This window comes from Ranitomeya imitator, chromosome 9 (genome assembly GCF_032444005.1).
Source record: "Ranitomeya imitator isolate aRanImi1 chromosome 9, aRanImi1.pri, whole genome shotgun sequence".
In the NCBI taxonomy this organism is placed as follows: Eukaryota; Metazoa; Chordata; class Amphibia; order Anura; family Dendrobatidae; genus Ranitomeya; species Ranitomeya imitator.
This window is the reverse complement of record NC_091290.1, coordinates 96,972,257-96,984,762: the sequence shown is the minus strand read 5'-3', so window position 1 is coordinate 96,984,762 and position 12,506 is coordinate 96,972,257. Positions and strand designations below refer to the sequence as shown.

The 12,506-nt window shown below is 41.6% G+C and overlaps 1 protein-coding gene across 2 annotated transcripts in view; it reads left to right on the top strand.

The window, feature by feature from the left end:
- The window catches only part of EDC4 (enhancer of mRNA decapping 4), a 928,397-nt gene that overhangs the window by 485,876 nt on the left and 430,015 nt on the right, over positions 1-12,506 (top strand). For both annotated transcript variants that reach the window (XM_069740123.1, XM_069740124.1), the window contains one exon: positions 4,762-4,877. In XM_069740123.1, the coding sequence (XP_069596224.1) occupies positions 4,762-4,877 (116 nt within the window). The remainder of the gene's footprint in view (positions 1-4,761; positions 4,878-12,506) is intronic.

The window sequence follows — 12,506 nt, the reverse complement described above, 5'->3', positions numbered from 1 at the left end:
TGAGCACCTTGAGGGGTGCAGGTTTTAGAATGGTGTCACTTTTGGGTATTTTCAGCCATATAGACCCCGTAAACTGACTACAAATGTGAGGTGGTCCCTAAAAAAATGGTTTTGTAAATTTTGCTGTAAAAATGAGAAATCGCTGGTCAAATTATTTAACCCTTATAACTTCCTAGCAAAAAAAAAAATTAGTTAAAAATTTGTGCTGATGTAAAGTATACATGTGGGAAATGTCATTTATTAACTATTTTGTGTCACATAACTCTCTGGTTTAACAGAATAAAAATTCCAAATTTCAATTTTTTTCCACAAATAAACGCAAAAAATTATCAACCTAAATTTACCACTAACATGAAGCCCAATATGTCACGAAAAAACATTCTAAGAACCGCTAGGATCCATTGAAGCGTGCCTGAGTTATTACCTCCTAAAGGGACAGTGGCCAGAATTGCAAAAATTGGCCAAGTCATTAATGTCAAAATAGGTTGGGTCATGAAGGGGTTAAAAGAGGCATAGATGCTCATGAGTAGAACATAATTTTACTTCTATACAAGTCACTTGTTCGACCACACTTAGAATACTGTGTACAATTCTGGTCTCCATTGTATAAGAAAGACATTGCTGAACTAGAGCGGGTGCAGAGATGAGCGACCAAGGTTATTAGATGATTGGGGGGTCTGCAATACCAAGATAGGTTATTACACTTGGGGCTATTTAGTTTGGAAAAACGAAGACGAAGAGGTGATCTTATTTTAATGTATAAATATATGAGGGGACAGTACAAAGACCTTTCTGATTATCTTTTTAATCACAGACCTGAGACCGGGACAATGGGGCATCCTCTACGTCTGGAGGAAAGAAGGTTTAGGCATAATAACAGACGCGGATTCTTTACTGTAAGAGCAGTGAGACTATGGAGCTCTCTGCCGTATGATGTTGTAATGAGTGATTCATTACTTAAATTTAAGAGGGGACTGGATACCTTTCTGGAAAAGTATAATGTTACAGGTTATAAGATTCCTTGATAGGGTGTTGATCAAGGGAACTAGTCTGATTGCCGTATGTGGAGTCAGGAAGGAATTTTTTTCCCCAATGTGGAGCTTACTCTTTGTCACATGGGGTTTTTTTTTGCCTTCCTCTGGATCAACATGTTAGGGCATGTTGGGTTAGGCTATGGGTTGAACTAGATGGACTTAGGCTATGTGCACATGTTCAGGATTTCTTGAAAATATAAACTGTGCAGGAGGTGTGGGTTAAATCCGCGCTGCCTTAATGATGAAGTTCCAATGATAATAAATTTAAAAGGTGGTTTAATTAACGCGTTTCAAGGTCAGTGCGACCTCTTCTTCAGGAAATTCCACATACAACATACAGATACAAAGTGCTTATATTGTTTAAATACCAACTTGACTTGGTATTTAAACAATGTAAGCACTTTGTATCTGTATGTTGTATGTGGAATTTCCTGAAGAAGAGGTCGCACTGACCTTGAAATGCGTTGAATAAACCACCTTTTAAATTTATTATCCTTGGAACTTCATCATTAAGGCAGCGCGGATTTAACCCACACCTCCTTCACAGTTTATATTGTCATACGGCCGTTGATCGGCTTGTGGATCTGCAGCAGCCAAAATCGCTACATGCTTTTCATTCAACAAAATCAGGTAAGCAATTCTAAGAAAGCTCTCTTGGTTATCTAGAGGATAAGACCCTATTTTGCGCTTTGTGTCTCCATTTTTTTTCCTATAGCAGGATTTCTTGAAGAAATTTCCTGAGGAAAACAGGACATTTTCTGCAAGAAATCTGCATGCGTTTTTCTCGCGTTTTACAGCGTTTTTGGTGGTTTTTTTTGCGTTTTTTTCTGGATGTTCCCAATGCAATAATATAGTGGGAAATCCACAAAAGATCCGCAAAATTAATTAACATGCTGCCTTTTTTACCGCGATGCGTTTTTTTAGCGGAAAAAAACGAATCATGTGCACAAAAATGATGGGATGCATAATGTATGCATTTTTTTGTGTTTTTATAGCAAAAAAACGTGAAGAAAAAAGAAAAATCTGCAACGTATGCTCACAGCCTTAAAGTCTTCCTTCAACCTTAATAACTATGTTACTATGTTACCCCCCTTTCACCCCATTCAAAGTAAAACAATAAAAAAAATCAAATATACACATATTTGGTACCGTCGCATTGAGAGTCGCTCGATCTATCAATAAAAAGATTACCGTATATACTCGAGTATAAGCCGAGATTTTCAGCCCAAATTTTTGGGCTGAAAGTGCCCCTCTCAGCTTATACTCGAGTCACGGTGGGCGGCGGGTGAGGGGGAGAGGGCGCTGAGGCATACTTACCTAGTCCTGACGCTGCCCCTGCCTGTCACACTGTCTCCGGGTGCTGCAGCTCTTCCTGTCAGCGGTCACGTGGGACCGCTCATTAAACTTATGAATATGGACTCCACTCCCATAGGGGTGGAGCCACATATTCATTCCTCTGAGCGGTGCCAGTGACCGCTGACAGGAAGAGCTGCGGCACCCGGAGACAGTGTGACAGGCAGGGGCAGCGTCAGGAGCGGCAGGAATAGGTAAGTATTTTATATTCACCTGTCCCCGTTCCACACGCCGGGTGTCGCTCCATCTTCCCAGCGCCGCTCCAGCTCCATCTTCCCGGCGTCTCTGCGCTCTGACTGTTCAGGTCAGAGGGCGCGATGACTCATATAGTGTGCGCAGCGCCCTCTGCCTGATCAGTCAGTGCAGAGAGACGCCGGGACGAGACGCCGGGAGCTGCAATCAAGAGAGGTGAGTATGGCTTTTTTTTTTTTTATTATTGCAGCAGCAATGGCAAAGCTTTATAAGGAGCATATATGGGGCAATAATGAACGGTGCAGAGCACTATATGGCACAGCTATGGGGCAATAATGAACGGTGCAGAGCACTATATGGCACAGATATGGGGCAATAATGAACGGTGCAGAGCACTATATGGCACAGCTATGGGGCCATAATGAACGGTATGGAGCATCTATTTTTATTTTTGAAATTCACCGGTAGCTGCTGCATTTTCCACCCTAGGCTTATACTCGAGTCAATAAGTTTTCCCAGTTTTTTGTGGCAAATTTAGGGGGGTCGGCTTATACTCGGGTCGGCTTATACTCGAGTATATACGGTAACCTGATCACTAAACGGCGTAGCGAGAAAAAAATTTTAAACACCCAAGTTACGTTTTTCGGTCGCCGCGACATTGCAATAAAATGCAATAATGGGCGATCAAAGAACTCATCTGCACTGAAATGGTATATTTAAGAACATCAGCTCAATTCGCAAAAAATAAGCCCTCACGTGACCCGAGATCACGATAATTGGAGACGCTACGGGTATCGGTAAATGGCGCAATTTTTATGCGTAACGACCTGGAGAATAAAAAAGTCATATAAATAAAAGTCATTTACTGAATTTAGCAAAAAAGCCAAACAAAAAACAAGTGTGGGATTCCGCTATTTTTGCAACTTCACTGCGCTTGGAATTTTGTTTTCCTTTTTCTAGTACATGACATGGTAATCTTCGTCAGAACTTCGAATGAGTCTCTAAAATGTCATGTTGGGATGAAGTTATTTTTTTCAACTCCCAGAGGTAGCTGTGCACTGTAGCTAGATGATGATCATGATCATTTGCTCAAATGGAGATAACTCTTTACAAGCCTTTTTTTTGTTTAGATTTGGTACATAATAAAGGGATATTCCCATCTCCAAAATCCTCTCAATGAGTAGTAAGTGTACTAATAATAATATTAGTAAATACCTCCAATTAGAAATGTTGTATTGTTCTTCTGATAAGCTATGTTGATTACCCCATGCAAAGCACTGCAGTTACTTGTGTATCCATGATTAGGGCCACTCTATGGCCGGGGACACACACAACGTATATAAAAAGGTCCGTTTTAGACGGACGAGAATCGCACAAATGTTACCAAAACAGTGATCCGTGTGCAGTGCGAGGATGCGATTTTCTCGCATCAAATGATCCGTGTGACATCCGTATGGCATCGTATGGCGAGATTTTCTCACACACTTGCAAAATGAACAAATAATGGCTGAGCCTTTCCTGTCACCTGCCCAATACCTGAGAATTTCTCGCAAGTCACACTGATGGTCTGTGTGCTGTGCTATTTTTTCTCACCCCCATAGACTTTCATTGGCGATTCTCGGCCGAGATACGCTGACAATCGCAGCATGCTGCGATTTCACTCGGAACCTGAATACGGCCGAGAAAATATCGGATGATGGGAGCTGCCCCATAGATTAACATTGGGACGAGCGCTATGCGATTTTTTATCGCATTGCACTCGTCCGTATTACGGTCTAGTGTGACCCCGGCCTTTTAGTGACAGTTGTTAGTGGTCATAACCATGATGTAAGTTACTGCAATACCCCACATTGGCTAAGCGACAAAGCAAATCATAAGAACTATACTACATTTCTAATTGGAGTTTTTTCTAATATTATTTTTACTCCCACTACACTTTGGCATAGGATCTTACAGATGGGAACACCCCTTTAAGTTTGATTACATTATCTACAAAATATGGTACAAATGTGCGAAACAAGACATTGAGTTTTAAAAAATGTAATGTTCAACTCAACTCTTAACAGCTTTTTTTTTCAACTTAACATTTTTATTGTGTGACAGTGGTATACATTCTGGGGAGTCACAGCTTTGTTTCCAAAATGTTTGTGTGTTTAAAGTAAACTTCTATTTGTTTTAAAAGGCATCAGTAAGAGTCTGGACCCAGTCAACGGACAGCTTGGCAGCACAATTGGCGCAAAACTGACATCTGTTGAGGGATCTCTAAAAGAAAACATTGCCAAAATGGTCAAATCCAAGGTAAATAATTTTTACTGTAGGCGTTTTACTTTAGGTGTTTCAGTTAGACTAAACTTGTATCATTCATCACTTATCCAAAATTCAAAATTAATACTGCATGTGCTTTCATACACAAAATACTCATGAAATGTGTGTATCATATATACTTGAGTATAAGCCGACCCGAGTATAAGCCGACCCCCCTAATTTTGCCACAAAAAACTGGGAAAACTTAATGACTCGAGTATAAGCCTAGGATGGGAAATGCAGCCGCTAGCAGTAAATGTGAAAAGTAAAAATAGATACCAATAAAAGTAAAATTAATTGAAACATCAGTAGGTTAAGTGTTTTTGAATATCCATATTGAATCAGGAGCCCCATATAATGCTCCATAAAGTTTATGATGGGCCCCATAAGATGCTCCATATTAAAATATGCCCCATATAATCCTGCATAAAGGTTAATAATGGCCCCATAAGATGCTCCATAGACACATTTGCCCAATATAATTCTGCACAAATGTTGATTATGGCCCCATAAGATGCTCCATAAAGATATTTGCCCCATATAGTGCTGCACAAACGTTGATCATGGCCCCATACAGACACTTGCCCCATATAGTGTTGCACAAACGTCTTGGCCCCATAGAAACACTTGCCCCATATAGTGCTGCATAAACGTTATGGCCCCATACAGTGCTGCACAAACGTTATGGCCCCATATAGTGCTGCACCAACATGGCCCTATATAGTGCTGCACAAATGTTATGGCCCCATACAGACACTTGCCCCATCATAGTGCTGCACAAACGTTATGGCCCCATAGATGCTCCATACACACACTTGCCCCATTTGCTGTTGCTGTGATAAAAAAAATAAAAAAGTCACATACTCACCTCTCCGTCGCTCAGCCCCCGGCACTTTCAATATTCACCTGCTCCTCGTTCCGGCGCCACTCCGTCTTCAGCGTCTTCTGCAGTGACGCTCAGGTCAGAGGGTACGGTGACGTGGTTAGTGCGCGCCCTCTGACCTGAGCGTCACTGCAGAAGACGTTGAAGACGGAGTGGCGCCGGAACGAGGAGCAGGTGAATATCGCGCAGCGCTCCCCTCCCCGTTATAGTCACCTGCTCCTGGTGCGGTCCCTGCATGTCTGTTCCCTGGCGCCCGAAGCTTCTTCCTGTACTGAGCAGTCACCGTTACCGCTCATTACAGTAATGAATATGCGGCTCCACCTCTATGGGAGGTGGATCCACATATTCATTACTGTAATGAGCGGTACCATGTGACCGCTCAGTACAGGAAGAAGCTGTCAGCGTCGGGGAAAAGACATGCAGGGACCACACCAGGAGCAGGTGAGTATAATTAGACAGCTCCCCCTCCCCTGCCGACCCCTGGGTATGACTCGAGTATAAGCCGAGAGGGGGACATTCAGCCCCCAAAAATGGGCTGAAAATCTTGGCTTATACTCGAGTATATACGGTATATTTTTATACCAGATAGCGTATATACTCGAGTATAAGCTGAGATTTTCAGCCCATATTTTTAGGCTGAAAGTGCCCCTCTCGGCTTATTATCGAGTCATTGTCCCAGGGGTCGGCGGGGGAGGGAGAGCAGCAGGAGTGGTGGCTGTCACCTCATATTCACCCCCTCTCGGCGTGGTCTCTGCACCTCCCTGCTTCTCAGATGATCTCTGGCGCCAACAGCACTTCCTTTGTTCAGCTGTCACGTGGCACCGCTCATTAAAGTAATGAGTATGGACGCGACTTCTCTTCCATAGGCGTGGGGCACATATTCATTACTTTAATGAGCGGTACCATGTGACTGCTGAACACAGGAATAAGTTGACGGAAACCATCGGTGACACAGGGACTTGCAGAGACTGCACCAGTAGGGGGTGAGTATCCAACACAATGGGCCACACTTTTAACACTTTTTACAAGTGGTCATAAAATTGTAAATACCTCATGAAATAATAAAGTTTTTTTAAAACCACATTGTTGTTATGAAATTCTGAATATGTTTGATGTCACATGACCCTAATCCCATTGGAAAAATTAGATCTAAAATGGCCAACTTCAAAATGGCCGCCATGGTCACCACCCATCTTGAAAAGTCCCCCCTCCCATATACTAATGTTCCACAAACAGGAAGTTGATATCACCAACCATTCCCATATAAATGGTCGACCCTGTACAGAGAAAGAAAGCACATTGCGGCAACAGGGCGTATACATGATAACCTCATACTGCGGAGAAAAATGTATATTCAAGAACAAAGCATGCAATGGTTAAATGTAATGACCTTAAGGATTTTTCCCCCAAACTTCATTAGAACCTGTAAATCTCCATGTTCCTCTTACCCACTGCCGTTAATCACATCACAACCCTTAAGGTACCGTCACATTAAGCGACGCTGCAGCGATATATACAATGATGTTGATCGCTGCAGCGTCGCTGTGTGGTCGCTGGAGAGCTGTCACACAGACAGCTCTCCAGCAACCAACGATCCCGAAGTACCCGGGTAACCAGGGTAAACATCGGGTTACTAAGCGCAGGGCCTTGCTTAGCAACCCGATGTTTACCCTGGTTACCATTGTAAAAGTAAAAAAAAAAAAAAAAAAGTACATACTTACATTCCTGTCACGTCTCCCAGCGTCAGCTTCCCTGCACTGTGTAAGCGCCGGCTGGAAAGCAGCAGGTGCCTGATCGTTGGTCGCTGTCACGCATAACGATTTAGTTAACGATATCGTTGCTATGTCACAAAAAGCAACAATATCATTACCAAAATCGTTATGTGTGAAGGTACCTTTAGCCCTGTCCCATAAATCACAATATATTGACAACTATATAGATCTTTTTTCCAATTAACTTCAACAAATACACTTATTTATTACCATATATTACCATGTATCTATTATCTCATTGCCCTGCAGCTGATCCAATTAACCTGTGTGTATGCCAAATAAACCTGCTAATGGCTATGATGTCATCTTGCGTGTCCAATTTGTCAAGGACTTTCAGGAGTACATCTTATTAGCTTTTTAGAGGCAGAATCAGTTGGTTTCTAACTTTGCACATCATGGCTTTCAATATATTATTTCTGACCATTCTCTTACACCTGCAGCAGCCACTACAAGTAGGCGGAGCAGCTTGGCAAGTGAGTAGTTACGGCTAGCGGCACCCGTATCCGATAATATCTGATCGGTGGGACTGCCAGGTGTCAGACTCTGGCTGATCAGACATTGATGACCTATCCTAAGGATATGCCATCAATGTAAAAGTAATGGACACCTCTTTAAGTGATGGCCGATTTCCGGCTGTAGCAGCCAGTTAAACCATCTAAATGCTGCGATCAATAGTAGTTGCATTGTCGCAGCATTTTAAAGGATGTGATTATTGGGACCTGCTCCTTGTCCTAATAGCCCTGCCAACTAAAATATGAGATTGCACTCTCATTCCTTGGTCCTCAGGCATCTGTCCTGTGAGTCAGCTGATGCAGCCTACAATAGAGACTACAGACTTCTCACTCGATCATCAGAGTTGTGCAAGCCGCACAACGTGAGCAGGTGAGTGTTACAGCTCACCTTTCACAAGGCAAACCATGATCCACCTCCACTAGATCTGCTTTTCTTTTTAATTTCCAGCTACGGTGCCCTTTTTGTCCATTCCTGGTGCAAGGTCTAATACCACACGTTCTGTCAGTGTCACACTCAGGGTATGTGCACACGTCAGGATTTTTAGCGGTTTTTTTTTGCGGAATTTCGCCATAAAAATGCTATAAATCCGGTAAAAAAACGCTAACATTATGCATCCTATCTTTTAGAATACATTCCGCATTTTTTGTGCATATGTTAGCGTTTTTTTCCGCATACCGCAAAAAATCCGGACATGCTCTATCTTTTTGCGGATTTTCTGCGGATTTCCTATCAAAATGGATATTCCGGAAAATAAAATAAAAAAACCGCAAAAAATCCGCAAAAAATCCACGCAAAAAACGCGCAAATTCCGCGAGAAATCCGCACGAAAAAAGCACACAGATTTCTGGCAGAATTCTCAGGATTTTGCCAAGAAAAAATCCTGACGTGTGCACATACCCTGACAGTTCTAATGTACTGTATTTAAGTCCCATAGAGAGAAAAAGTAAAAAAGCTATTTTTTAAATAAAATTATAAACCTCAAATAAAAATTGTCAAAAACTATTCTGCCAATAAATACACATATTTATGTAAAAATCAAAACTAATTGAAAAAAAGTACTCATATTTAGTATTGCCACATTTAGAAGAGCCTGATCTATAAAACGATCATACTATTTATTCCCTTCAGTTAACACCATAAAAGAAATAAAAAAGCTTATTACAAAGTATTTTCTATCATACAGCTGAACAAAACGTAGTATGGAATGTGATCAAAAAGTCATAAATAAATAGAAAGGGTATCCCTGAAAACGTCACCTTATCCAGCAAAAAACAAGCACTAGTTCAGCTCAATCAACAAGAAAATCAGCAAAGCATACAAAAAAACTATACAAATGTGATATTACTGTTATCGTATTGACATAAAAAATAAAGCTGCCTTATAACTTTTACCACGTGGTGAATAGCATAGAAAACAATTCCTATTTTTTTTATTCTGCTTTTCAAAAAGCAGAATAGAATAGAAAGTGATCAAAAAATTTGTGCCCGCAATTGGCACCAATAGAAAACCCATCCTGCAAGAGACAAGCCCTCACATGACTGTCAGCAGAAAATAAATAATATCATAGCTCTCAAAACTATCTGATGCAAAAAGAAACCTTTTTTATCGGATGCTCTACACTGAGCACTTATATCCGAGTTCACGTTTAGAGGAAAAAAAGAAAAGGACACGGAATACAGATGCTGATGAGTGATGATCATCACTGATCGGTGGCTCTAGGACATAGGCACGTAGGTAGTACAAAGGAGGGGGCAATGGACAGGAAAAAAAAAAGTCCTGGCAAAACAGAGCACCAATACCAATGATGTGCGTCACTGATCAGTGCTCGGCAGCTGCCAGATACATGCAAGCACATAAATGGTGCAGAAGAAAAAAAAATGCCTAAAATCGAGCTATCGACTTCTGACCAGTGCTCAGCAGCTGAAAGGGAAGAAGAGGATGGGGAAGAAATTGAGGTAGACTACAAGAAGCAGGGGACAGGAATAGGTCAGACACGGATAGGATATTATTTTCTTCAGTCTGCAGCACCAAAAGCAAAGGCTAAAATAGTGTATGGCACCACAAGGCCAGCAGATCGGCAGCAGAATGACACAGTGTCTGCTTTGCAGTCACTGTGGATTGAGGCGGTGCGGAGCAGTCATCAAGAGGTCAGACTGCACTCCTGCTTACTGATTGGTGCGTTTGAACATCACCAGCCTATGATCGGTGCTGCTATAGCAATGATAGTAACTTGACCTAAATGTTACAGGCAATTTATTTGATGAAACATTGAAATCTCGTTGATTGGCTGTTAAGAATTGAATAGCCAATCAAACCGATAGTAGCTACAGGCAGAGTAGCCCTTAGGAGACAAGTTACAGTGCCATGCTTTCAGAAACAGGCGCCATTATGTTATCACTGTGCCTTCAGGCATGGTATCTGCATGATTGTCATGACGTAACTACGTCATCAATTGGGAACCCCTTCCTATCAAATGTCGTGAAGGGGTTTGTAAGAATAAGGCGCTTTAATGATTGCCTTTTTAATGTGTATTAGCTGTCATTAAGGGGTTAAAGTTCTGTGTGCAAAAGTAGCTAAACATAAAAAAAATCTTTGTAAATGTGGTACCACTGTAGTTGGACCGGGCCTAAGAACATATGGTGAGTCAATTCTTGAATTGCTGTATTTTTCACCTTGCCACCCAAAATTCAGAAATAAAACTAAGAGAAAACATTATGTATTCCAAAGTGGTACCACTAAAAAAAATCCTCCTGCAAAAAACAAGCTGATGGGTATATAGAATAAAGAACTTGTTCTGGCATTGATTTAATTGTGCTGGCCTGACAAAAAAAAGTTGTCTTCTCTCATTTCCTGCATAGTAAATGGCGTTAAATGAGGCAAACAAAAATTAGACAATTCCTAAATGAATGGTTGTTAGTTCATTCTCTCTCTAAAATCTGAATAAAAATGGATTTAAACATTATGATTAAGGACATCAGTCAGAAACGCATATGTGGTTATTAATGAAAATGAACTTGAATGAATTATTTAATTGTACCTTTCAATCGCAGCAATGTGACAATATAGTTAGTAAAAAAAAAAAAAAATCATGTGACATGCTGTCATTGGTGTGATGCAGCACCAATCATAGCCATTAAAGTGAGTGGGGTGATTGTGATGTCACCTCTCCTGATTAACCCCTTTGGTGCTGATTGGCTGAACAATAGTTTCTGGCCAATCCGCACCAAAGGGGTTAATCTATAGTGATCAAGGCCCTGCATGCCCTCTTTGTCTCAGATTTGGCATGCAGAGCAGTTCTCTAGCCCCTCTTTGTTACCTGAGAGAGAGTGTGATATTCCCTAAGATCTCCTGCTCCAGCTTCCTGCTGTGCTGTGTGCTGCAATCCAACTTCTGTGCTGTCTGACTCATCTGTGATCACAGCAGCAGCCCGTCCCTATCCCAGTCCCCCATCCCTGTTCCAGTACCCCCACTCCCTCCTCCCTTCGACTTACAATTGAATTTTTAGCGCACTTTTTTGCACTTTTTTTGTGCGCGCGGCATCCTGAGCAGAGGATTGGAGCTCTTCCTGTGCCCGCAGCGCTTTGATCAGTATCGCTGCTAATCAGAGACTGTGCCACTGGACTTTCTTTTTGCAGCTAGTTAGCGCAGCTGACGTCGCAGTCTAATCGACGTCCTATTTTTTATTTATTTATTTATTTATTTCTTAAATAGTAGTTAGTACAGCGTAATTTTACAGGTAGCATGGCCGGCCGGTGTCACAATGTTAGTGAGGACCGATCTTCTTCTTAGAGAGAAAAAAAGAATTGTACAGAATAGCTTTATAGTTAACGTGTTAGTATAGCTGCGTCAGTGTTTCGTGACGTCCAATCTTGATTTAGAGGAAAAAAAGAAACATAGATTAAGTTTTATAGATAGGGAGGTAGCGTCTTTTTTTCCCCTTATCCCATAACAGTACCACCTGAGAGAGAGTATCAGCCCACCAGAACAGGAAACCTACTGAATAAAAAGGCGGTATCTCTCCTCCGCATCAGTTCTGTTTTCTGTTCTCGTGGGAACCTATACTTACCCGGGAGGGTGTCCGGGAATGTGGGATGCCATCTGCGAGTGTGGACACCGACTGGGAGGTGCTTCCTTTATCTGGGCACCTCATATCACTGGAATAGCCGGGTTCCTATCGGGCCTCCTGATGAACCTTATGGACGGGGAAACACATTGAGGCGATGTTTTCTGCATGGGATAAGTTCCCCTCTTTTTCTCTTGTCTATCCATTTGGTTGTGTATACCTGATTTGTGATTATCTTATCCATTTGGTTACACTTGTCAATAATACAATTATTAGGTTCTGTAGAAGGACGTAGATCTGGGTATTTATTATGATGGAATATAGGCTGAACTGGATGGACAAATGTCTTTTTTCGGCCTTACTAACTATGTTATGTTACTATGTTACTAATA